Raw genomic sequence first — 24,020 nt, forward strand, 5'->3', positions numbered from 1 at the left:
TTTGAAAATTGACCAAAGAGATTGAGGAAAACAGATTTTCTAAAGCATTTACTCTAAAAGGGTGGGTTAGAGATTCAAGAAATCAATCCAGACATAACTTAGCCATCTAAAACTCCCTCACAGACTCACCTTTCAGTTGTGATAGTTCCTTACTCTTAGCCATACTATCTCTGACATTGTTGCTCTCTAAAGAAAAGGAGATGCAAGAGCCAATTGGAAGATATTCCAGATACCCTGGGAAGACTGGTAGTGTTTATTTGAAGAGTTATCAATTTTAAACCACGAAAGAATAAGTTAAAACCAATAGAGATCTATAGGTTTCTGATTTTTTTCAAAGCTGATGAAGAAAACTCATGAATGGAGAAAGAAAATACAAAGGGTGCTGGATTTCAAAGGTAGTCTGCCCCATCTTTGTCAGGGTTTACAGCTCTGAGCTGCAGGGAGATAGGAAATGGAATAAAGTTTAACTGCTACAGATCTTTGCCAAGCCTCTCAATCTCATCTAGAAAGAAGTCCAGATCTTCTTTGGTGACTGCTGGATTAGTGACAATCTGGCGGAAGCAGTTGACATTGTTGCCCTGTGGCTGATAGCCCACCATCATAGACCCTTTCTTCATCATCCTCTCCTTGATAACAGGAGCAACCTAACCCGGAGAAAGCAGAAATCACATGTAAAAATTTGAACTTTTCAAATATCCGAAAAGGATAAAAGTGTTTTTTTTCTGGATCACTTTCTCTCTTGCATTTGGCATGTAAAGAATGTAATGGAATCTTTTCTAAACCTGTGAATAAATAGATAACATTTCTTTTTCTACCTATGATGAGTGGTTTCTTTTCCCCTGAGTTATGTGGAAACCTTGTGTTCAGAGAGCAAAACCCAGGAACTGAGGGTTGACTCATGCTCACAGTTGCATTTGCTGTCAGATATAGCTTAGTATAAAAAGGTGATATATCAGAGCAAAGGTCTATCTATTCCTGTTTCTGGCACATAAATAGCCAAAAGAGTCTCAGAAACCAATGCTAAGTACAGTAGTTTCCCCATTTAAGGCCCCAGTTTTGTTAAACTACAGCTTCCATGATCCCTAGCTGGCACAACCAAAGGTTATAATTAATGGTCTATAGCAGGTATGGGCAAACAGCCCTCCAGGTGTTTTGGACTGCAACAAAGTTTGCCCATACCTGGTCTATAGCTATAGGAATCATATCAGGAGATGATTATACTCTTCCCCCTGCCTTTTTTTCAGCCACTAGTTATTCAGAGATTTATGGCAGACATTAGATACTGACAACCTATATTCTCTGAATTTCTCTTGTTCTCTGATTATCGTGCCAGTTAGTTAAAGAGCATTGTAGATGGCTGCTGAAAGCTGCAGTTCCCTAACACCCAGCTATGTGATTTCAAGCTCTGTAGTAACACATATATAGCATCTGTCACCTGGTTTTACAGAATGGAAAAGTGAGATTGGGAGCTGTCTCGTCCTCTGCCTGCGTTCACAGTCCTCAATACTTACTTTCCCTAGTCGCAGAGAGTAGTCGGTGCAACTCTCCTGTCCCCGTAGACTAGGTGGCACATACCAAAAACAAAGATTGATGAACTCAGGCTGGAAGAAATAAGCAAAACATGTTTTTTAAAAAGCTTTGGGGAGCATTTTTTCCCCAATGTTTTCTGTCTACTCAGTAGTGTTTGGGGCTCTGGGTATTTATTTTTAGTAGCATATCTACCCCCTTACCAAATCAACCTCCATCTCTGCATATAGTTTAATATTAATTCTTTTGTGCAACATGCCATAAAGAAAGTAACACATTCCTGCGTGGAGAAATGGCAATTGCTGGGGGGGGGGGGGGGATTTGTTTGGAAGTGCCCAATCCAGTACTGGAAAGACCTCTCAACAACCATAGAAGATTGTGTGCTTTCTGCATGCAGAACAGTCAGAGAAAAAATCCTGACAGTTCAAAAGAAAATCTGGAGACAAACTCAGAAGGGCCTGCTTGAAACCCCTGAGAAATAAATTAGACTTGCCTATAATGAGCTAAAGTGACATAACTCAATATGGCAGCTTCCTGTGTGATAGAGCAGTCTGGTACTCACTGGTGAGACAAATGGGACTCTATATGTGTCTAGAGGCATAGTTTTGAAGCCTCTCCATGTATCTGAAAACTTGTATCTTATCACTGAAATCAGATGCCAAGTCTGAGGCTTCTTGTGTCTTGTGAAGTCTTACCTCTATCACCAGCTGAAAACCTTCTCGCTTCTTAATCTCATTGGCCATATATCTAAAGAGGGAGAGAATGTTTGGAAACTGGGATGATTTACATCAGAGAAACCACCTTCAGTACACCGAGGAGTAATTTCATGCATCCTCAACTCACTAGAGTGGCAGTGCATCACTGCTGAAAGTTAGTGGCAGAGCAACATAAAATGTGACTGATTTATTTAGATATTTATATCCCCTTATCTCCTGCGCCTGCATTTTAATTACTATAAAGGCATATGGCAAGCATGTATCTCGTTTTAAAGCAATTTTGCACTGCCTGGAATGAGAATCTGTTTTAGAGCAAGGTAAATACTCCTAGCAAGTGAAAGTAATTTTAATTTTTTTTTCATTAGATTTGATTTATTTTTCTGTTCGTGCTTTAGCATCATAAAGTGTAGAGGAAAGATGTTTTCCACCCTTGACTTCCACATCCTAGTTGGACAAAGCAATTGACATTTTCATTCTATTTCTTGTGCATGCTTTGTATAAGGAAAAGTTGGGGTAGGGAGGAAAGATTTCACCTACAAACTCCTCCTCTAATACACACCTGGTGTAGGCAAAGGCCCTGTCTACTCTCTGTTCCAAGCCCTTGGTACCATTGGCTTTCCACATCAGCCACAGCTTGAGGCAGTCCACTTTGCGTCCACATTGGATGGTTTGATCACCCTTGTCATAAGCCGTATCATAGAACTTGTCAGTCTGGAATAGATAGGTCGCCTTGGCACAGTGGCACCTTTGTAGTATACCCTGCCAAGGAGCAGTGGTAAAAACATGTTTTAAAAACACCTTATTAAAACAAAAACTTGAGGCATTTATAACTTTCCCATCCAATAGGATGCTCAAAACACATACAATGCAAAGAATAAATACATTAGACAGATCAGCAAGATAAAAATATTAGAAAAAAAACAGATCCATTTTTTAAAATGTGAATATAAGACATTGAGAGCATGACAAGTTAGCTGCTTGAAAGGAGAATAGAAACATTGCAAGACAGCAGTATGAACAAAACTCATTTCCACTATGTATATGGGCATAGAATAGCAAAGGATTTCCCCAAAATTCTAGAAAATTCAACTATTTACAAGGTACAAGTAGCTGACTGTAAAATCATATAGGATGAGGCAACCCTTGAGTCATCCTAATCCTAAACTAGAACTGTAACTTTGCTGAGTTTATACGGGAGGAAGTGTTCAGTCTATTGAAGTAAGGGAAATTTTGGCAGAGGAATAAAATTAGGATTGTGTGTATTAGCGCAGATCTACACAAGTTAATTCATTTTGATTTGGCTTTGTTCAGATCCCATTGTTTTATGTTTCTAGGCCTAATGACTGCTATAAAGTATGTGGGCAAGACTAGGTACAAAGGCAACCTAGGGCCCTTCCACATAGCCATTTATAACCCAGAATATCAAGGATGATAATCCACAATATCTGCTTTGAACTGGGCTATCTGAGTCCACACTGCCATATAATCCAGTTCAATGTGGATTTTATGCAGCTGTGTGGAGGGGGCCCTAATAATATTTGTTATGATCACTGTGTGGAACTTCCAGTGTTCTGTATAGCTACTCTCCTTCAAAGAGTACTAAATTTATGAGAAATTACACAAATATAGTTATCTATCCAAATCAGTATGCTTCATGTATACTCAAGTCACCTTGACTTTTTGGCAGAGGGTTGGAGTAGATGGCCTTGTGGATCCTTTTAATAACATAACTTTAAAGAGTATATTCCTTAAACTGATAATATTCCCAGCTTTTCCATTTCAAGAGAGAAAGAAGTTGTCCTGGATTAGGGAAGGAGAGTTGTTGAATACCTACAGAGCTATCGTGGAGCAAGAAGGCAGAACACTGCAGGCCGGTCATAAGCATTTTGTGTGGGTTCCAAGTCACTGAATCAGCCCTGCATGGGAAAAAGAAAGAAAAAAAGAAATGTGTGTTATGGGGTCTGATTGAAACATTAAACATGGGTGCCAAAGATCTTAAGATACAGAAGAGGCAATGCTATGAGAATGAGAAGAAAAACAGAATCAAAATAGATTGCCAAGTCTTCTCCAAAAACAGTTGTATATAAATGATCATATTATTGCAGACAATTCTGGATGAATTTTGTGAATGCCTCTAAATTCAGTAGACTCTCCGTTAACAAGAATCTATGGGGATTGGTAGATGGCAGAGAGTTTCTGGTGGCTTGAGAGTTACTATTAAAAACAGACCGAACTAAAACTATACTTCTTACTATATACCACACAATAAACTCAGTACTGAATTGATATTTATACTGAAATATGGTAATTACAAGCAAATTAAGATAAAGACAAACATAATGTAACATAGTTTTACTGTATTAAATAAACTGAGCTTACTGTATTATAAACAATTATTTTATTTTAATTTTTTTATTTTTTGCCAGTTGCATGAGAGTTCCGGTTGACTGAGAGTTCAGTTTAACTGAGAGTTTACTGTATTCCTGTTATCTCATTGTTTTCTCACCATCTAATCACCAACAAAATATGTGCTCTCTAGAAATTTTCTAACCGCTTCAGAAAATTTTATGGTATGCTTCCGCAGAAGTTACTCTTCCTCTCTGGGAATTTTCTAGGTTTCCAGAGTGATTCTATATGGTAATTTCACCTGGAAGTTATTCATTTTAATAGGATTTAATCCAGAGTTCAGGAAAATATCCCTCAAAGATATGCGGGTTGTATTGTACATACATTTGACTGGGATATTCAGTATATATGTATGAATGGAATCATATATGCATACGGAGTCCCTTTGGGGAGATGCGGCAATATACAAATAAAGTTTATTAAAATTTATTATTATCATTCATTGTGACTGTACGGTGCTAGAAGCAACCTGCAACAAGGAATGTTTTTACTTCCACCAGACTATTATGCTGCCACCACCAACCTTTGAGAGAATAAACAACAAGGCACTTGGCAGAGTACATATACCAAAAATGACACATAAAGCCTTATAATAACCTCTATCGAAGTCAGTCCTTCAGTGTAAGTAACCCTATCTCACTATGTAATAACTCTTGTCTCACTGGCGTCATGTTTGACCACATATTAGAAACTTAATCCGACCAATAACAAAAAAAACAAAAAAAAGACTCCTCAGGACATGTTCCACACTGATAGCATCTAAGAAAAACACTTGGAAATTTCATCTAAAAAGGAATTTATTTCTGTACATCATGCCTTGATCAGCAATGATTTACTTAGCTGTTACTTGTTAAGTATTTCAAAAAGTAGCTCGTTGCATCACTTTTTTATTTTTCATCATGTTCCCATTACTTTAAATCCCTCATGACTGAGAATAGAATGAGGCAAAACAGGTTGTTCCATTCTAGAGCTTGAAGGTCACACTGCCCAATTTTAGGTCCTTAGGAGCTCCACAGGGCATCATCATGGTCACCATTTTGAAGTATTAATGCAGTTATTTTGGTCCCCTCCTGAGCTATTTGGGGACTGTTTCAGTACAAAGAGCCTCTCAGTCAACTTTGGGGCTCACCCAGGTACCCACACAAATCCTAGCCTCATGCAAGACTGGAAAAATTCCACCCAAACCACATCATAAATTCAAGTTGCCTTTAAAGGGCACTCTAAGGCAACTGAAAAGAAACGATACTTGCATTCTGCACTAGAACAACGCCAATCTCATATTTTATGTTCTTTTTGGAACATAGCCACATTCTGCTTTCATTACTCTGCCTGCAAAGTAACCCATTATTTATAAGTAAAATGTACCACTTGTGACTTGCTTACTTCCAAACATTCATCAGTTCAAGATACCTGAGCCTAAGCTAGGAGCTTTATACACAAGCAAGAAAGACGTTGCTGGGATAAGTTTGCCATAGTTTGTGATGCTATATTAGATTTCCAAAAGGGGAAAGCTGCTGATCTACTGCTGAGGAAACATTAAGGATTACAACTCATGGGGATTATGTGACACAAACAACTAATTGGAATCAAGCGCTTTCCATATAAAACACCAAGTCAAGACTGGCTTCTCAGGTACAGACTGATCAACTTCAATAACCCATCCCTGCTTAACTCCAGCCTACTGTTATATTCTTACAGCCCACCTACCTCAAACAATAAATAACACCTACCTATTGATTCCATCCAAAAGGTGCTGATGTCTTTGTGAGAGGAGGGCACTGCCACCCCATGCTGCCTACATAAGAAAGAAAGGCAAATGAGTATTTAAGAATGCATCTAGTCTAAAGCTCTACAGTTGTCCCTCCACATATCAGTTTTGACTTCTGCAGATTTGATTATCCACAGATTTTACTTAAAATGTTATCTCAAGGAATATCTAGGTCTTCCAGTGTAACTCTTTAGTCATCTTCCCCCAGTCATGCTGGAGATCCTAGAGATTTATAGAAAGAACATCTCTCCAGGAATCTCTACATCATTCAACACAATTCTGTGGTAAGCTTCCAGCAAACATTAACCACAGAGTTTTGCTGGAAGACCTAGAAATTCATAGAAAAGTAGACTATCAGGTAAAAATAACATTTTTTTTATTTGCAGTTTTTCAGTATCATGTTGGTCTTGTGCCTTAATGTCGGCAAATGTGGAGCCCTGACTGTACTGTACTAAAATTATCTGAAACCAAGGGCTGATAGATTCCCCACTCCTCAATGGTATAAACCATCTGCCAGTGACCCACAGACCACAATGTTGAGCAACACTGTCATAAAAGATATCCATACAGCATTTCATGTTACCAAAAATCCCAGTCCAAAACTATTTGAAGAGTGTTGTGGAGGTTGAGAAAAATTCCGAGAGTATCCAACCAGCTTTGGATTATGAAATAACATCCTTAACTCATATGTAAGTTTGACCTGTCACAAAATGCAACAGCAAAGCCAATTGTTGAGTAAAAATATCAATATCCTCCCCAAGAGTGCAGAAGTACCTTTAATTCATATGTGTACGTAGGTCTGCATTAATCATCCCCACAGCTAGGAGGATTATCAATTAGATATTCTGGTTTTTTTAATGAACATATTTCAAGATTCTGAACTCAAAAAACACAAAAATGCCTGCATAGCCCTGTTACTCAGAAACTGTTTCCCCAGAAGAGTCATATTCTGTTGTGCTTCAAAACTTGAGTTTATTCATTTCTACATGACAAATATCTTGTGACCAGGATGAAAAATGGAAAGAGACACGAGATAATTCTCAGTCAATCAAAAGCAATCAAATTTATTGGGAACTGCATTCAGACAAAACATTTGAAAGCACCACAAAGAGTGGTAACGTTGAAAAGGTATCCCATGAAGACCAACTACTGTAGCCCATCCAGGAAGATCTATGTCTAGCAAAGGCATGGGCAAACTTGGGCCCTCCAAGGTGTTTTGGACTTCAACTCCCACAATTCCTAACAACCCACCAGCTGTCCAAAACACCCGGAGGGCCCAAGTATGCCCATGCCTGGTCTAGCACATAGAAACCCTTCTGTGTTTACATGGTAAAACAGCTGATTAAGCTCATACTACTCTCAGCAGCATCTGGCAATGTGCACATGGGACTGTGGTCACTGAAGGATGTGGGGAAAAAAACCTTAGTATACCTGCTGAACAATGTGTCTAGTCTTTTGGATTTTGTTCAGAAGCCAGAAGTATCCTACTATGGTGCCATTTGGTGTGCCATTTGGTGTCTTAAAAAGGATTGGGCACCTGTGATATTCCAGATGTTGAACTTTTAACTTTCATCCTCTCTAACCAGCATAGCCATGTGGCATATTATGGGAATTGTGTTCCAACAACACCTAAAATGCCACACTTCTCCTTCTCAGGTTTACAGGTGCAACACACACACCCCGGCACCTTTTTATAACAGAAATATAACTCTCCAAGGAAATGTAGGGGTTCTCAACTCAGCACACTGTACTTACATCCACATGGAGCCAGATCCTGTGCCTTGCACACACTTCTGCAATCTCTGCCACGGGGTCAAAGGCTCCTAGAACTGTGGTGCCACAGGTGGCATTGACAAAGAAGGGAAATGCTTTCTGGAATGGAGAAATCACAAAGGAAAGTGTCTGATGGAAGGCAGGCACATTCAGAACCTTGCCTAACATAAATTGCCACCAACCAATATTTCCTCCTTTCTCATGTGTCTACCTGGATGTGTTTGGTCTGAAAGCATATGACACAAAATAATCATACTCAAATGTTTCTTTACCAAAAGTAAAGCAAGCAATTAACACGATGCTGTCACATCCCTGCTCTCTTACCAACACCTCTGGAATTGAGGAACATCACTATAATGTTTAATCCTTAAAAGCAGAGCAATGAATGAACCTCCCATGTTTTCCCTATTATAGAAAATCTACCTCAGATTTGGCCTGGTTGATTTGTTTCTCCAGGTCAGCTGGGATCATTTTCCCTCTAAGGAAGAAAGATACGGTATTAGTACCATGTCCCGAAGATCTCATTGCTTAAGACACTTTGCAGATCAACAAATATTGTTGGAAGGGCTGATACATGACTGATTTGACAAGTCATGTTCAAAGTTTGTTCATGAAACCACACTGCATTTATTTCATACCTGTGTCAACTTTGTTCTGCCCCACCCTCAAAGGTGATATGGAAAGCAACACAATGAACTAAGCACTTCTTTGCTGTAACTCTAAACCTGAATCTATAGTGTTACCCCTAGCACTTTGGGATTGTGTGGGTGTGCTAGAGACAGAGTTGTTGTTTTTTTAAAGATAGCAGGAGAATCACAAAAAAGCCATTATCTATGCACCCAAGTCCCTATGTTACTATAGTGTAATAAGTGGAAGCATGGAGTAAATGGATCCTAGATCTGGAAGTGCAGTTGTTTTATATATATATATATATATATATATATATATATATATATATATATATATATAAAAATATATTTTATATATATTTTATATATATATATATATATATATATATATATATATATATATATATATATAAAAATTTCTTGGGAGTGGGACCTAAAGTTCAATGGTGGCTCAGCAATGGAATAAACAGTCTAGAGCCATTGTGGAATCTCTCTTCTTGAACATTTTTCAGAAAAGGCTGAAGAGAGGGACAGCAAGCAAACTTTTGCCAGATAATTATCTGTACTAGGAACAGGTAGCTGCTGGATTGTTTGATCCACTAATGTCATAGACCTCACTAAGATTTGAAAACTCTCACTTTTCATCCACTGCAACAAGGTAGACATTGTCCGTGCCAATGCCCAAGAAAGCTGCTCCTTTTTGGATTGAGTAGTGACTCTAGAAGGGAAGCCAGAAAAAGAAATCACAAATGACACAAAAAAAAATCTGAGAAGAAGGCAAGGATGTGATTTAATGAACTGCGGTAGGATGTGATTTAATGGGCTCCGGTATTTTTGTTTTTCCTACTCCCTCTCCTTGAAATGGGGAACAGAAAACGCAATATGACTAGCCCCGAGTCAACAACACACCATGAGGCTTCTAAACAACTGAAAATTGATGAACTCTTCAGGGAGGAAACTTTGAGTATACCTGACTTAAATACCCTGTTTGATTCTACTACTGACAACAACACTACTCCCTTAGTTCTTCATGATAAAGCTAATGAGCCTCTATCAGTAGTCTTTAACAATAACTTGGCTCTATATCATGAAGGCCGTCTATTAGGGGTGCTTTGAATGAGATTTTCCTTCTTCTTGCAGGGGATTGGACTGGATGGCCCGCAAGGTCTCTTCCAACTCAGTGATTCTATGATTCTAAGGAGTGTCCTTGGAGTCAATTGAAACAGATGCTTCAGAAGAGAATTCCCTCATTACCAAGATAAAACAACATACAGGGCAAACAATTATCCCAGACTTTGTGATGAACCAGTGTCTTCTTACAGCCCACACTGTTGTTTCTATCTTTGAAAGGCTAGAAAAAGTAGGACAATTGGAGCTTCTCAAACTTGCTGTTGACCGATTCACTCAGAATAATATACCCTTAAAAGAAAGTTCAGCTAACGATAACAGCATGTGGGCCAGAGAGGAGGTGAATATGGTATATCAAAACACCTCTGAAATACCTACTAAGGAGCTACAAATACATAATGGCAATAGAATTATACAAGCAAATCAAACACAAAAAAATCCAAGACTCTCACATCACCTCCAGTTGACCAGAATGGCTGGTAAGAAAGATAAGAAAATACAAACTGTACTTCAAAAGATATTGAAGGCTAAAACTGTCCCCAAGAGTTGTCTCAGAAGTCAGCCATACCTCTTGTGATGTGAACATTGCCAACTTTGGTACTGCCCAATTTCCCTTCTGCTTACAGTCTGGGAAGCAGTGGTACCGGGCCACATTCATGGCATACATGTTGGAGATGGATCCCCCTTTAGAGAAAAAGAGACCCAAGATAGACCATATTAACTTTTGTGTACAGGCAGTCTCCAAGTTATGAACAAAATAGTTTCTGTAGGTTTGTTCTTAAGTTGTATGTAAGTCTAAACAAGTACATTTTTAAAATGTAACACCAGTCATAGCTTAGGGAAAGATTAATACCCCTGTGGTGTTTGTTTTGCTGTCTGTGCCCCTGTTCAGAAGATTTCAACTCACATTCTGTCCTTGTGACAACTGGATTTGGAAACCTTTGGGTTTTTGAGGAAACAAGGATTGGTGATAATGCTTTAGTGGAGACAACTTTTCCCCATGATGATGCTTTGCCCCATGAATTTGCCTTCTTAGAGGTAAATTTCTCTCACTCCCTGTGGTCTCACCCCAGTTTTTAACTATGAGTTGCTTGTAAGTCAGATGTTTTTAACCCGGGGATTGCCTGTATATTTAATTTTGCATGAGCCCCCCCCCCCAAAAAAGAGTTCCATATTACACAAGATATATGTAGTGGGGAAGACAGATGAAAGACAAAAGTCTGAATCCAAAAACTTTAGAGCATCAAAAAGGCAGGTCAAAACTAATCTGAAAAATAGCAGAGCAGAAAATAAAAAAAGTAAGAAGATAGGTTATTCTCAACCACCTCCACATGATGAATGCTTAAAATCTCAAGGCTAGGTAAGGGTTAATATGGCGATATTTATGATATGTACAGTGCAACAAGACAGGTCAGATAAATACTCGTCAGTTGGACAGCAAGTGAACTATGATGGGAAATATATTGCCTCTGATAAGCTGGCTCCAGTTTAGCAAATCTTTATGCCTATCCATTCCCACTCTTCCTCTCAATTCTCTGTTTAGTTGAAATTTTATAATAACATAGGTATTACCAAGTCTGGAGACACAGACTTTCAGTATTGGGTTGAGAGCTGTGTATGAAACAAATGAAATAAAGCTTGAAATGGGAAGGAATGGGATTTTGATCTTGCCAATCCTTCTGAATTTGTTTGTGAGCATGTGTGAACAGCAAAAATATAGAAATAGGGTGGGGGTGATGGAGACAAACCTGCTTCACCAGATCCCCCAGTTTGTTAAAATTGCATAAATCTGTAAGTTTGGTCACCAACATGGAAATCTTAGCAAAACTGGAGGCTGTTGAAAACTTAGGAACATGTTAGAAGAAACTTTCAGGTGGCCTTCAGCATATTCAAAATGCTTTTGCTTACTTAAAGAAGGCTTCTTAGATTTGGTCTTTTCATTGTACGTTTATATATTGTTAGTTTGGGATAAAAACTTTGTTTGAGGGCTTATTTCTTTCATGGTATAGTAACTTAACGAGCCCATGGTGGTGCAGTGAATTAAACCACTGAGCTGCTGAACTTGCTGACCAAAAGGTTGCCAAGTGCGAATCCAGGGAACGGGGGTGAGCTCCTGCTATTAGCCCCAGCTTTTGCCAACCTAGCAGTTCAAAAACATGCAAATGTGAGTAGATCAATAGGTACCACTCCGGCAGGAAGGTAACGGCACTCCATGCAGTCATGCCGGCCACATGACCTTGGATGTGTCTACGGACAACGCTGGCTCTTCGGCGTAGAAATGGAGATGAGCACCAACCCCCGGAGTTGGACACAACTGTACTTAATGTCAGGGGAAAACCTTTACCTTTACCTATAGTAACTTATCCTTATTTTCCCCATGTTATTTCTACTTCTGGTATATTTTGTTACAGAAAGGATGCTTCATTAACTGAGGGATACCCATAGATTTCTTTTTTGAGAGAAAGATTAGTCTTAAAGACACACTAAGGCCCCTTCCACACTGCCTCATTTCCCAGGATCTGATCCCAGATTATCTGATTTAAACTGGATTATATGAGTCCAGATAACCTGGGATAAACAGATAATCTGGGATCAGATCCTGGGATATAGTGGTAGTGTGGAAGGGACCTAAGAAATATCACCATGTGGTTTTTAGGTCGGTTCACATACCGGGACAGAATATTCCATCTCCTCTCTCCCAGCCAATCAGTTCCCTCAGCTTCTTCAGCACCACCTCCTCCATCAGAACAAAGACAGGGCCAATTTCATAAGTGTACCTACAACAGAAGATTTGATCAATGGGTGTTTTGGACCACCATAACAGAAAACTGTAAATCTTGCAAGCTTCACCAGGGAACAGCACTAGGGGTACAAACCAAGTAGTCTTCATAAGGTATTGAACTGCAATTCCCATCAATCCTAGTTATCATAATCTTTAGTGAAGTATTCCAGGAATTGTAGGCCCACAATATCTGTGGGACCATATTAAAAAAAACCCCTACTTAAAACGTATGGAAATGTAAACTTCATCACTACAGTTGCTCAGCAAAATATTTTATGATGTTGGCTAAAATAAAAATGGTAAATGGAGTTCACCACATTTGTTAGAATATGTAAGAGAAAGTGGCATTATTAATCACAAAAAGAATAACAAGAAATCACCAATTGCTAATTTTTATGTTACTTGTGCAATCATATTTCACATATCACAAAAGGGATAGATGTACTCTTGGAATCAGAGGATGGCACCATTTTCCCAGCCACCCACTTTGTGTGTGTGTGTGTGTTCTGAAGATGCAGTGTATTGGATTCAGGTTAAATCTTAATTCTCATTGAAATAAATGAGACTTACATTTTACCTCCTTGTTCCATTAGTTTCAATAGAAATGAGGTTTAGAATATGTTTTAAAATAAAAATAGCCTGTGTCTAACTGAATAATACCCACAACATCATATTGTTATACGTTTTACATAAACATATAACCAATTGAAACCAGTGGGGTTCACTCCTTAGGTGTAACTCTAAAGGGAGGATTTGCAGAATGAGTTTAATAAATGAGTAAAAAATGCTTGCTTCCCACCCACTTCATCAATAAGACATATTGATAATCACAGGCTTATACTGGGATAACATTCAATCTTTCTCATTAGGGAATCCCTCAAAGTGCTGATTTATGGGCTAGAGGTCTCAGAAAATTCACCAAATCAATATTTGAAGGATTCTTTTCAGAGAAAAAGCTATAACGATGAAACTAGTGTGAGGATGATAAACGTACAGCATTTTAAAGTCCACAACTATTGGGGGGGGATCTAAGGCCTGCATCAGTTATAAAGTTATGCAGGAAGGTTGTTAACCTGCAGCTCCAAATAGTGTGTAGCTCAAATAAAAAGGTGTGAAATGACAGTATTTATCATTTATTTATTTATTTACTTGCTTATTTAGATACTTTCAGTGTGCCCTACATCATAAAATTTCAGGACAGGGTATAATCATCCCACTAGGGTTTATTCCCTTATTGACTGCCAGCAGTCAGCAAGGGAGTGGTTAAAGTATATGAATAGAACAGAGAGTTTAATAGCCGAATAGGATTTGAATGTAGATCTTGTATCTACTCCGATATGGAACTCACAGTACTCACCAGGTCCTCTTGGGCTAATCACAATCTTTCGGTCTAAAATACTTCAGAGCATTATTATTTGGGTGGTATGATTTCTATCTGGCATGTACATACAGTAGAGTCTCACTTATCCAACACTCACTTATCCAACATTCTTGATTATCCAACACATTTTTGTAGTCAATGTTTTCAATACATCGTGATATTTTGGTGCTAAATTCGTAAATAAAGTAATTACTACATAGCATTACTGCGTATTGAACTACTTTTTCTGTCAAATTTGTTGTATAACATGATATTTTGGGGCTTAATTTGTAAAATCATAACCTAATTTGATGTTTAATAGGCTTTTCCTTAATCCCTCCTTATTATCCAACATATTCGCTTATCCAACGTTTTGCCGGCCCGTTTATGTTGGATAAGTGAGACTATACTGTACTTCTTTCTTAGAGGGACCACCAAGAGTAAAGAATGTGCAAAACACTTACTGGCTGGTGTTGAGCATCTCAGTGATGAAACATCCAGTCAGAGCATGTGGATCAAGCCCTGAAAACAGTTGGTTAAAAAAGCGTGGATGACCTGTGGGAAAAGAAAAAGAGAGAGAGAGAAATGCTATATTGAATTGAACCTCCTTTGGATCTGTGATTAGGTATTAACACTATAATGTTTCTGAATATGGCTTACTTTGGTGGAAGAAAAACAAGGAATACTTTTGTGTATATAGGACATGGATAAAATAGGGAAAAAGAAAAAAGACTGAGATTTTTCTAAGCAGCACTCACTACTTGTTTTGTCTATACTCCTCTCTTGTTGAAACATGGCTTCCTAAGGCAAGGATGGAGAAAATGTGATCCTCCAAATGTTGGACTGCTGCTCTCATCATCCCTCACTGATGTTGATGCTAACTGATCTGGTGGGAAATAAGTGGAATCTCAAATTACTTCTCCACAGAATTCAAGGCTGCTTTAATCACAACTTTTGAAAATCCACTTTTCTTTATTATTTCAGAATAAGCATGGGTTTTAGTTTTGGATATGGAAACTAACTCAAAAGTTACCTCTAATCTGTTGCATGTGTATTTAACTTGAGAACCTGGTCAAAAATCTACCCACTTGTTGCCTGGCTAAACTGAAATGAAAAATATCCCTCACTGTAAACTGTGTACAGGCCTTTTCCTTCTCTCTTAATGTTACCTCTTGTTATGTGCACTTAGAATCATAGAGCTTCAAGGGATCTTAAGCTCCATCTTATTCAACCTTGTGTCAGTGAGAAGTGGGCATCCAAACTCTGTTTAAAGATCTCCAGATAAAAAGCATTCATCTTTCTCTAAGGCAGTCGATTTCACTGTTGAACAGCTCTTAATTAAAAAAATAAACTAAGAAATAACTGACTTCACTAAACTGAGGGATTGCACAGTCTCACAATAGATATATGGAAAAGAAACAATATCACAAGCAGATCGGGAATGAAAAATGTACACTCTAACTTATAGTTGTCAGTGCAAGATACTCACATGTTTTAACACTGTATTTGATAACATCCCGGCAACGTTCCAACAACCTCTCATTTGGTTCCCCACTTTCTCTTAGATCAAGGTCCAGAATTTGTTTCAGCTCCTCAGGCTCTTTCCAATCACACACCTACAAACAGGATAGGTTAACCAATATTGCAAAGATCTCTTGCAATGTCACAACTTCATAAAGAGGATCTCAGCATTCTAATCCTACTTTTAAAGTATGCTAGCTTGATGATGATTATGATGATGGTAATAATAATAATAACAACAAAAATTTTATTTTTATATCCTGCAACCATTTCCCCGAAGGGACTTGGAACAGCTTACAAGAGGGACCAAGCCCAGTAACAACAGAGTAAACAACTAAGACACATTTAAAAACATAATAAATAAATAACAATCTAATTAAACAATTAGACATTAAAGTATAAAAACATCATTAAATTGAATCAAAGCAAACCTCAATAACCAGAATCAGTAAATCTAGTGGGTAGATCAGAAATTAGAGGGGGCTAGGCATGGGCTTGTGCAAGAAGCAGATTATAGGACCAGGGCAGGAATAAAGTGCTGAGTTGAATTTGATGGTTGATTTGGGCCAGGGCACTCATGGGTAGGGGCCTAACCATTATCAAAAGCACATTGGAACATCGATGTTTTGAGGTCCCTACAGAAGGTAGACAGGGTGGGTGCTAGCCTAATCTCACTGGGGAGGGAGTTCCAGAGCTGGGGGGCCACCACCGAGAAGGCCCTCTTCCTTGTCCCCACCAACCGTGCTTGTGATGGTGGCTGGAGTAAGAGCATGGTCTCCCCGGCAGATCTTAGGGTCTGTGTCGGTTCATAGGGGAAAATGTGGTCACGAAGATAGGCAGGACTCGAACCGTTTAGGGCTCTGTAGGTGATGACTTGCACTTTGAATTGGGACTGGAAATTTATTGGCAACGAGTGGAGCTGTTTTAATAGGGGTGCCGTCCATTCCTATCATTAGCTCCAGTTAGCAACCTAAATAATTCCAGGATTGTTATTAAATCTTGTATATTAACATCACTACATCTTACAGTGGTGTATATTAACTGTAATGGCCCCATCTCCTGCTCTTGAATAGTAGAGGGGAGCCCAAAGATCATCTAGCTCCCACAACCCACTGATTTACCCTATGTGAATTGGTAGCTCAGTGGGAAGTAATTGAAGAGTTTAAAAGGTAAAGGTAAAGGTTTCCCCTGACGTTAAGTCCAGTCATGTCTGACTCTGGGGGTTGGTGCTCATCTCCATTTCTAAGCCGAAGAGCTGGTGTTGTCCATATACACCTCCAAGGTCATGTGGCCAGCATGACTGCATGGAGCACTGTTACCTTCCCGCCGGAGCAGTACCTATTGATCTACTCACATTGGCATGTTTTCGGACTGCTAGGTTGGCAGGAGCTGGGGCTAACAGCGGCCGCTCACGCCGCTCCCCGGGTTTGAACCTGGGATCTTTCGGTCTCCAGCTCAGTGCTTTAATGCACTTCGCCAACGGGGCTCCTTGACTGAGAAGTTTAACTTGCATTTTTTCATCTCTGCCTCTGCAGACCTTTCCTCCTCCCCTTTCCATGGGAGATGAGAAACCTATATGCATATACACGCCCACACTGAGCAAAAGGCACATGAAGAGAGCAAAGGCATATGAAGAAAAAGGAAATATTTAAAGGAAAGCTTTTTATGCTCAAGAAACCTTACCTCGGTAAAAGAGTATCTCATACATGAAGACACATTCCTTCAAGCATTACTTGGGAGTAATTAGAAAATTACAAACAACCTAAATCACACTCAGCAGAAGTTAAAAAGAAACTTAATGCCTGACACATCTAAGTGAATATTTCTATTCCACTCATGATAAAGATGGTGTTCTAGGTCTCATATGGTCTTAAGAAACTAGGAGTCTGGACCCCTCTTCCCCCTTGTCCAACTTCATTGAGCAATTATTTCTCTCGTATGATCTCTGGTGCTCCTTTGTGATGTGACCCCAATAACTTAAACCAACATGTTCTTAATCTTTGTTTACCTAAAGGAGAAACTATTATCTCCCAGATAAGGGGAGACCCTATTATCATATTGGCTCTCCACTTTGGGCAACAAAAACACTAGGATGTAATGATTAAGAGGATAAAGATCCTTGCTGGCCTCTCCTTTATGCAGAGAAAGACAGTCACTCAAAATGGCCTGAAGACATTTTACGGCCTGAAGTTGAAAACAAGATGGTAATCTGGCCTCATCTACATACAAAGGCTGGCAAGACTCTCAGCTAGGTCTTTTCCCCCATCTATACTGTTCATTTAATGCAGTTTGAAACTAGATTCAAACTGCAGTGGCTACACAACAAACTCCCACAAAAGGGGCATGAATCCAAGCCCTTAATGTACAGCAGTGCTCTTTGTTTTGTGTAATAACCATCCAGGTCTCAAACTGGTTTCAGGATTTCCTATTAATCATCTGCACAGCAAAACAACTTTCTTCAATAATGGTTTGAAACTGCATTAAATGGTCAGTGTAGATGAGGCTTCATTTCAACACTAAAATTAACGATAGTGTCCTCCAGCATAACTGGAAAAATTTCCTTAGTATTCTATATCTTTTATTCATACCAAAGATCTACTGACTTAAGTAGCTATAAAGGCATCCCTACTACTCAAAGGAGTAAAGTTGGGGGGGGGTGTAACAACACCTTTAAAACTAGCCAGTTTTTATTTTCACATGTGCTTTTGTGGATATAAATCTACCTTTTGGGATGTAGTATAGAGTGAAAATAAATACAGCAATCTGAATTGTGTCTGAAAAAGTGGATTGATGTCCAAGAAAGTACTTGCAAAAATAAAAATCAGTTAGTCTTAAAGATCCATTCGTATTTTCCCCTCCCTTTCCTTCCCCTTTTTTATGCTGAAAGAGTCTAATATGGGTACTTTGAAGTCTACCCTTCAATGAAAGACAGTCAAACAGGCTTTGGAGGTGGGGAACATATTAACTCCCACATTGTTCCTTTTGTCTTCTGGGCAAACTGCTTTTCAAGAATTTAATAACTACAGGATGCATGTAACCTATAGGTATTTAAATCTGTTTTGTATCACAGGCAAGTAGCTTGCATTATTCCACAGTGTTTTCAAAGTAACTAAAATGCAACAGTTTAAATTACATTTGAGTGGTGCACATTGTAACTAATCATTTTTGAAACAAAGCTGGGAAATATAGAGATCATTTGCTCTCAGACGAATTCTCACCTTTTCAGAGACATTCATCCCCTTTCTCACACCTTCTTCTATCAGGATCTGGAATGCTTCCTGAAGAAATTGTTCCCCAGGCTCTTTGTCCAAGGCAGGATGTGACAGAGCATCTTCTGCCATTATTACCTGTACCTTCTAAACAGCTCTCTGCAAATACAGCCAAAAGGAAATGTATTCAAATCACCAAAAGTCAAAGCCATACATACATATACGCATACGGAATATATAAAAGTCAAAGTGTATGTTTGTTTGTACCACAAAGGTTCCTACATGACTTGATGGCTCTGGATTTAGCACATATACAACTTACTTATACAACTTAAAATAATTGAAGGGTTCAGAAGGGGGGGGGGTGATGGAGGATGATGGGAGTCCAGCCACATCCAGAAAGCCATGTGAATCCCACCCATGATGGATCAAGACCAAACCTGCTACACCTACCCTTTATGAGCCAACTGATGGCCTCATCAGACTGCCCGCAGGAATTGCCACGCATCATGAAAAATCCTGCGGTGTCCATTGGGGAGCATGAGAAACACATTGCCCCATGCCCTGCACCAACCAACTCAACCATCGTCTCATCCCCCGAGGGCAGTGTTGCCCCCCCCTGAATTCTATTCAATATTGAAAGCCTTCTGTGTTGCTGCCAAGGCAGTATGTGCCGGTTCACCGGCCCTGCTCGAAGACGTCATACCTCATGTGATGAGGTCATAAAAATATTGGCAGAGTTTGAGAAGGCTGAATCGAGGATGATGGGAGTTGAAGGCCAGGTACATTCAGAGACCCATGTGTATTCCATCCACAATGAATCTGAACCAAACATAGTACACGGACTCTTCAAGATCTAGCTTAAAATACTGGTGGGGTTTCGGGGGGGCCATATCCAGAGAACCTTGTGAATTCCACCCATAACTGATCTCTGACAAACCCAACACATGATCCAAGTTAAAATACTGGTGGGCCTTAGGATAGATCCCGATAGAAGATGATGCAAGCCACATCCAGAGACCTGCATCATTGTCAATTCCAATCTAGCCAGATCTGAGGCTGAGGAAAAATCCAGCCAACCACATCTGGAGCTGTTGAGAGTTTTAGCCTGACCAGGTTTTGAGGCAATGGAAAATCCAACCCATCACTTATTTAATTTTATAAAAGGTTCCATTATACAGGTTTGCCTTGGGAAATTCAGCATTTCTTCAAAAAAGAAACCAGTATTCCTTCAATGTCTTTGGTGATGTTACATTTGAGGCATAGCACTTCCTGCCTTGTATTGTAATGTTTATAACTTTCAATAATGGTACAAAATAGAGGAAATCAAACCTTTTTCCTTATCTATTCATATCCTTAAGGAAGAAGACTGGGGAACCTGTCATCTTTCAAAGAGTGCTGGATGGCAATTATCAATTATTCCTAATTGGCATAGCCAATATGATCAGGGTTGACAACTCTAGTTATTTGACATCAGGGGAACCATTAGCTGCTCATTCCTGCTTTAGAGCAAGGTCAATGTCTACTTGTGGCAAGAGATGATTTTGGGTCTGACTCCCCTTCTACACTGTCATATATCAAATCAGATAATCTACATTATTCGCTTTGAACTGTGCCAGATAATCCAGTTCAAAGCAAATAATCTGGATTTTATATGGCAGTGTAGAATGGGCCAGAGACTCTTCTACACATTTGTAGCATCCTCTACATTCCTTCTCCTATACACAAGCTCACATAGGCAAACAATACTTCCAATACCATCCTCCTAGTCTCAGCACAGGTAGATGAAGAGGTCTCCTGCCTCATCCTTTCCCCATTCACACAAAGGCTGGATCTACACTGCCCTATATCTCAGGATCTGATTCCAGATTATCTGCTTATCCCAGATTATCTGGCAGTGTAGACGCATATAATTCTGTTCAAAGCAGATTATCTAGGATCAGACCTGGTATATAGGAGAGTGAAGATCCAGCCACAGCACCAAGCAGCTAGGTTAGTGAGGGAGAATCATGTAGTTTAAATGGGGAAATTCCCTCCTAGCACCTTCTTTCCCTTCTAGACTATTTCCCTTAAAGCCACCGTTAGGTGAGCTGGATGGAGCATGGAGGATTTCCCATGCAGGATTTCCCATGCAGACAGTGATTCCAATGAATTTCCTCTTTCCAAGGCATATAATGACTTTAGGTATTTCTGTAATTACACAAATTAAATCTGATTATACAGGTTGGGCATCACTTATCTAGAATTCAAAAATCCAAACCAAACGCCAAAAACCAAAATTGCTGAGATGGGTGGCTGATGAGACAGTGATGCCTTTGCTGATGGTTCAGTGTGCAAAAACTTTGTTTCATGCACAAAATTATTTAAAATATTTTGTATAAAATCATACTCAGGCTACACTTATAAGGTATATATGAAACATAAAGGAAATACATGTTCAGATGTGGATCCCATCTCCAAGGTATCTCATTATGTATCTGCAACATCAAGAAAACATGCATTTTGATCCAACATGAAAAAAATATAAAAATTGGAACATTAGGGATATTCAGTTTGTACCTGTTTTTTGTTCATGGATTGTAATGTTGTGGCTGTATGATATGAACAGACACTCCACCCCATTACAGTGTTCCCTCACTTATCGCTGGGGTTAGGTTCCAGGACCACCCGCAATAAGTGAAAATCCGCGAAGTAGGAACACTATATTTAATATTTATACATTATATTAGTAGTTATACACTATTTTAAGTCTTTATCAACCAATCGTGTGTTGATAAATCGCCTCCTTGTCCTCCCTTTGCAACGTGGGCTCTTCTCTCCCTTTGGCTTCTCCTTCCTCCCTTTCTTAGGCTGTAAATTGTAATTTTTTATGATTTATAATAGTCTTTTAGAGTTTATTGAAAAACTGCAAAACAGCGAATCTGCGAAAAGTGAACCATGAAGTAGTGAGGGATCACTGTACTAGCAAAAAATATTACAATTGTACAATGATTTAAAATACTAAAATCTTCATTGCCATAAGGAAAAGGTGATATATAAATTCAAGTAAACAAGCAAAAACATACAACCCTTTATTCTTGCCTAGTTCTCTCACTGTGCAGCACTGCCATTCCAGCCCTACCAATACTTTAAAGCCAATATTTCCATCTATAAAAACAAAATAGTTGCATTTAAATTAATCTCTCAAATTGGGATTTCCAGAATAATTAATTCAGAATCAAGTGTACTGCATTCCAAGCAGATCGGTCTGACTGCAGCATAAACTGCATTAAGTACACTGTACTATTTTTGCTAAAGTTCACTTCCCCATTGCCTGTTTTAAAATGTAGCAGTGTTAATCATTCAGCTGGACCTGTTTGCAGATTGTCTCTGTGTCCGTCCCCTTCTGGATATCAAACAACCTTCCTCTCCTGGAGACTGGACTTAGGTGGTCTGTGTCAGAAAGAATTCATGGCTGCGCACGGAAGGCTTACTCCATGCAGGATGTTAGCTCGACTTCTTTGCATAGTTGGAATCACTCACAGCACTAACCCTACACAGTACTGAGCACGATTTCAGCCTGATCACTTTGAAGGGATTGCTCACCCACGTCAGAGGAGAAAGAACATTATACCCAATCGCTATGGTTACCTGCTCAGTCCTACCCTGATCACCACCGTTTTCAGGGCAAAGTACAGAAAGAGTGACCTGTGTTCCTGACAAGTACCATTATACATTGTGGGAGTAGGGATTATTTGCATACAAGCAAGAAAACTCATAAATGCATATATTTGTGTATTTTTAGCCCTGAAAGATGAAGATGGGGCACACTCTGCAGTTCTTTTGAAATGACAAAGAAGCAGTTGTAATTATTTGACCCAAAACTATAATTAGTTGTATTTCAGTACTTAATATATTTCCTGACTCTATCTGATTGAATTGTGTTGGAGTTGCATTCATAACTGTGGGCCCTTGGAATTCACTGTGGTTTGGTTCCAGGACCCTCCTTGGAGACCAAGATCCAAGTATGCACAAGTTCCATTATATATACAATAGCAAAATAAAACAGCGACCCTTAAATAAAATAGCAATGTCAAGCTTTGTTTTTCAGATTTAAAAAATTCCAACTATATAGAGAGGGGGGGGGGAGAGAGAACAAATGCAGTCATGTTTATTTATACCCCACGTTTGCTCTCTACAAAGGAGACTCCAAGTGTGCAGCATTCTGTACAAGCGAGATGGAATATACAAGTGCTGAAAGAGAGTAGAAACTAGGAAACAAGCCAATAAGCAAAGAAGAAAATAAAATACTGTCACAGTTTGCCTATGTCCGTGTTTTCTCCAATACAGCAGGGATAGGAAACTGGCCTTCCAGAAGTTCAATTTCCAACAGTTCCAGTCTCCAACTGAAAGATTATCAAGGGACCTGCAATCAAACAATACTTTCACATCTCCCTGTCATCTTACTCCAATAGCTGAAGCATAGAGGAGAAAATGCATGGATTTGCCACCAAAATAATCTCCTACTTACTTCCAGCCCCAAAGTACTGACCAAATAATTGGACTTATATTGATTCTGGAAGACAGTCATAATTGGATCAGTTTGTAACTCTGGAGGAGGTGAATTACAGGGCTGTATGTACAAACCCCCTCTTTATTATTTATTTACCATATTGTACCCCACTCTTCTCAACCCGGGGAGGGGGGGGGGACGAGAGCGGCTTCACATATCAGCTGCAATTTGATGCCATTAAAGACATACAATTGGTAAAAACTCATTAAAACAAGAATTGAAACAAATAACAATTACAACAATTATTAAAATCACATCATCCAAAATTGTAGTCCTAGGACATTCCAAATTATTATTGCACAAATTTATTCTTTATCTATTGCATTGCAGTTATTCTCCAAAAGCTTGGTCCCATGGCCATGTTTTAATTTTCTTCCTGAAGGCTAAAATGGAAGGAGCTGATCGAATGTTGTTGGGGAGGGAGTTCCATAGCCAGGAGGCCACCACTGAGAAGGCCCTGTCTCTCGTCGCAACCAACCGTGCCTGTGACGGAGGTGGGACCAAGAGCAGGGCCTCCCCATAAAATCTTAATCTCTGCAGTGGTTCATAGAGGGAGATACATTTGGATAGATAAGCTGGGCCAGAACTGTATTAGGGCATTGTTTAGCATGCTTTATGGCAACACTTCTTAAACTGTGGGTCATGACCC

The 24,020-nt window shown here is 39.2% G+C and overlaps 1 protein-coding gene across 2 annotated transcripts; it reads right to left on the reverse strand.

Moving 5' to 3' along the window:
• Positions 1-213: 213 nt before the first annotated feature.
• On the reverse strand, positions 214-22,395 carry csad (cysteine sulfinic acid decarboxylase). 2 transcript variants are annotated; one of them, XM_003216664.4, is made up of 15 exons: positions 22,172-22,395; positions 18,829-18,978; positions 15,579-15,705; positions 14,554-14,644; positions 12,618-12,724; positions 10,516-10,631; positions 9,458-9,537; positions 8,614-8,668; positions 8,173-8,289; positions 6,380-6,444; positions 4,078-4,159; positions 2,803-3,002; positions 2,223-2,274; positions 1,512-1,601; positions 214-644 (listed from the first exon to the last, which is right to left on the reverse strand). In XM_003216664.4, the coding sequence occupies exons 2-15, from the start codon at positions 18,949-18,951 to the stop codon at positions 471-473; spliced, it is 1,479 nt and encodes a 492-aa protein (XP_003216712.1). In that variant the 5' UTR covers positions 18,952-18,978; positions 22,172-22,395; the 3' UTR covers positions 214-470. The 2 variants fall into 2 exon arrangements, with proteins under 2 accessions (XP_003216712.1, XP_062827709.1); XM_062971639.1 differs by having other exon boundaries at positions 22,293-22,393.
• Positions 22,396-24,020: the final 1,625 nt, after the last annotated feature.

Source organism: Anolis carolinensis, chromosome 2, assembly GCF_035594765.1.
Source record: "Anolis carolinensis isolate JA03-04 chromosome 2, rAnoCar3.1.pri, whole genome shotgun sequence".
NCBI lineage: Eukaryota > Metazoa > Chordata > Lepidosauria > Squamata > Dactyloidae > Anolis > Anolis carolinensis.

Coding starts and splice junctions, on each gene's coding strand:
- csad (XM_003216664.4), bottom strand. CDS start 18,951: ATGGCAGAAGATGCTCTGTCACATCCTGCCTTGGACAAAGAGCCTGGG. Junction 15,706..18,828: donor GGATGAATGTCTCTGAAAAG/GTGAGAATTCGT, acceptor TCCTGTTTGTAG/GTGTGTGATTGGAAAGAGCC. Junction 14,645..15,578: donor CAAATACAGTGTTAAAACAT/GTGAGTATCTTG, acceptor CTTTTCCCACAG/GTCATCCACGCTTTTTTAAC.